The sequence below is a fragment of the Helianthus annuus genome, chromosome 3 (assembly GCF_002127325.2).
Source record: "Helianthus annuus cultivar XRQ/B chromosome 3, HanXRQr2.0-SUNRISE, whole genome shotgun sequence".
Taxonomy (NCBI): Eukaryota; Viridiplantae; Streptophyta; class Magnoliopsida; order Asterales; family Asteraceae; genus Helianthus; species Helianthus annuus.
In genome coordinates this window covers 127,615,747-127,618,985 of record NC_035435.2, presented here as the reverse complement: position 1 = coordinate 127,618,985, position 3,239 = coordinate 127,615,747, and the positions used below count along the sequence as shown (strand labels likewise).

At 33.6% G+C, this 3,239-nt stretch overlaps 1 protein-coding gene across 1 annotated transcript; it reads right to left on the bottom strand.

Annotated features, from left to right (window-relative positions):
- Nucleotides 1–2,254: 2,254 nt before the first annotated feature.
- On the bottom strand, nt 2,255–2,821 carry LOC110931725 (chitinase CLP-like). The gene has a single exon (XM_022175108.1). It carries the CDS (start codon nt 2,819–2,821, stop codon nt 2,255–2,257), a length of 567 nt encoding a protein of 188 aa, XP_022030800.1.
- Between the last annotated feature and the right edge of the window lie 418 nt (nt 2,822–3,239).

The window sequence follows — 3,239 nt, the reverse complement described above, 5'->3', positions numbered from 1 at the left end:
ATTTCATATTACAATTTGAACCAAATCACAAGGTGGGAAATTGCACTTTACTCTTAAATTTATCACATTGATTTAAAAAATATTGAAACCGACTTATATTGAAATAAAAACTAATACTAATACATGTGCATTACAAATTAAAAAATTAATTACACGAAATTTTTCCCGTGTAACACAAAAAAATATACCCGTGATATTCCTAAAAGAACAATTACACGTGTTTTACGAAATTCGAAAACCATAAAATCAAATATCGGTTGTCAGTTTGGTTCATTATGTTACTTGTGCATTTTGCATCGATCTAAACCATAAAAAAGAATACCAATACTGTTTTGATAATATTGATATCGATGTTGCTCGGTCGCAATCGGCTCGATTCATCACAATACCAGTACTCGCTATACATTTATATCTAGACATAGATAGAAGTATACACATCCCGCAATATACTTAAATTTTATAAAGATTATATTTTAAAAGTTGTGAAGCTGGAATCACCTGATCTTTTGAATCTTTGTTGCGGAGTTGATGAATTACGACCTCTGGTTAAATGTTCGTAAGGATGATATACAATCGGATCAGTGGTGGAGCTTGAGCAAAAAATGAGTGGGGGTTAAGCTCTCAAAATCCAAATCGGTAAGGACAGAACTCTTAGAAATCCAATATTTTACACAAAAAAAAATAAAAAAAATTTCAGTAAAATTAACACTACAAGCGAAAAATCGGTTCGCCCATGGATCGGATGAGCAGTTAAATGTATTGATCACAGGGCGTAAAGGTTATATTTAATCACACAATTATGTATAAAAATCACAAGGTGTTATGTGATTGAGACCACAAAGGTGTTACGTGGTCAGGTGATAACTTGTAAGGTTATCACAAGGGTGTTATGTGGTCGGGTGATTAAATGTATGGGAAGGATTGTTGCAAAATTTACATGTTTGAATGTACACTCACTTAGCGAAAGCCAGTGATACTACATATACTTTCAGGTTAAGCATCAAAGTCGGATGGATGAATTGAAGATCAGTCTTGGAACGAAGGGTCGAACCATGGACATATATTTTGTTTGTAAAACAAATGGTTGAACCATTAACTACATTTTGTCAGTCAATTTGTTTATGTTATAAAAGGTTACATGTCAACTTTTGTTTGTAATTATGGATCCTTTTAATTGAAAATTTTCGGCACGCTCCCGCTACTATCTCTAGTAATTTTATTAAGTTAAAAGGGCGATTTCACAACTCGAGTGTTACAGCGTGTGTGTGAGATGGAGAGATAGAGATGTGAGAGAGGGACCCACCACCTTCGTTTGTTGTCACGTTTGGAATTCTAGATGGCTCAATAAATGTCACTATTCAAATGCACCTTTAGTGGCTTCATCCGAAGACACACTTGACTGCTACCTCCTAGTTCGCTTTCTTACATTGGAGGTGCTCTAACAACCGATTTCAAATTGTAACTAGGTTTGAAATTTTGATAGGGTTTTTATAAATTATAAGAATTTTTACAGGAGCTATGTACATGTGTAATATTAGGTGATCATTATGTTAAGCTAATGTTTGTTTACATGTATCCAAACAAATTATATTAATCTATTATAAAACACTAAAATAAAAAAAACACTTAAAATTGTTAGAAACTTAAAGTATTAGAAAATTTAGAACGGTTAGAACTCTACTTGAGTATACAGTAGAGATGTTCAACGAATTGAAAACGGATTTTCGAAGTAATCGGATCAATTTTTTAGGAATTTTTATTTTTATTTTACTTGAATTCGTATTTGATTTATACAATTTGAATTCGTATTCAAATTATATGCCTAATTCAAAATTCGGTTCAATTCCCATTTGAAACTCAAAGTCGAATTCAATAGATTAGATTTAATTCAAATTCACCCTAAGCAATAAATTATTTTACTTAAAATTTTAAAACCATTACAAACTAATTCTTTTTTATTTTACTTAAAATTTTAAAACCATTACAAACTAATTCTTTTTTTTAAATAATAAACCATCAACATGTCAAAAGAAAAAAAAAATTATATCACCTAAATACAAACTTAAAGTAGCCATCATACTATCTCATAAAAAGTTCACAATAAAGTACGAATCTATACTATATAATAAAAGAAACCAACTTTGAGACACGTGTTACTCATTAAAGGCGTCTACATTTTAATTTCCTGCATTTTCATACTTATCTTATATCAATTAATTAAATAAGAAATAATCAATTAATATTAAATCTTATCTTACTTTGAAAACCCCGCAACACCTCTAACATCTTTAGGAGAAGATTGTGTTAAAGATTGCGGTGCGCATGACAACACAAACTCGGTTCCAAACGGCCATCTTGGACCCTGGCTCGGGTTTCGACCATTAGTGGAGTACAACTCCGCTAAATCGGTTGTTAGTTGCGACACTTTGCAAACGTTTGAAACGGGATTGTGCGGGGTGACTGAACATATGTTGCACCCGTATTTGTTGGTGACGTTGAGTGAAGGGCAAATAGGGTTGATGTAAGATTTTGCTTCTTTGCATAAAACGGTGTCGCATCGAACCGGAAACCGGCAACCTTCTTCTAGGCCACAAGCAACTTCTGAGTGTGTGATCTTGATGTCTTTCCAGGTAAAGGGAGCCTCGAGGTCGAGGAGGAGATACGGTTCTCCGTCCCATTGTCGTACCTTGTACCCCCAAGTGATTTTGTGAAGTGATGTTTGGTCATCTTTTGTTATGGGTATAACGGAGGTGTTGAAACTTGAGTATACGTTATGAGAAAAGAAGGCTAACGTGAAGAAAAGTAAGTTTAGGAGATGCATATTTGATTTCTTGTTGTTGCCAAAAACAAATAATGAAGGTGGTATATATAGACACTAGCCTAAGATCCCGCGATTTTCGCGGGTGGCTTAACACAAATATATAATATCTACTGGCATTGAATCCCCAGGTAGATCATCATTTTTGTTCTAGGCCTTTCCAAACTTAGGCGTCACGTCTAAGGGTCGCCGGATAGATACATTCTGGACCAAATATTAAAGCACCAAACAAAACGTTAGAATGAAAAGGTAACATAAAGCATTGATGAAGCATTAATGAAAAGGTAACATCATGCAAATAAAATAGATCATAGAGACCCAAATTATGCCCTTGCCATCCAAAGAGTCCCTAATTTGTGAATTAATGAAACAACACATCATGCCGAGAAAATCCAATTGTATTTCAATTTTAAATAACCTG

Coding starts and splice junctions, on each gene's coding strand:
- LOC110931725 (XM_022175108.1), bottom strand. CDS start 2,821: ATGCATCTCCTAAACTTACTTTTCTTCACGTTAGCCTTCTTTTCTCAT.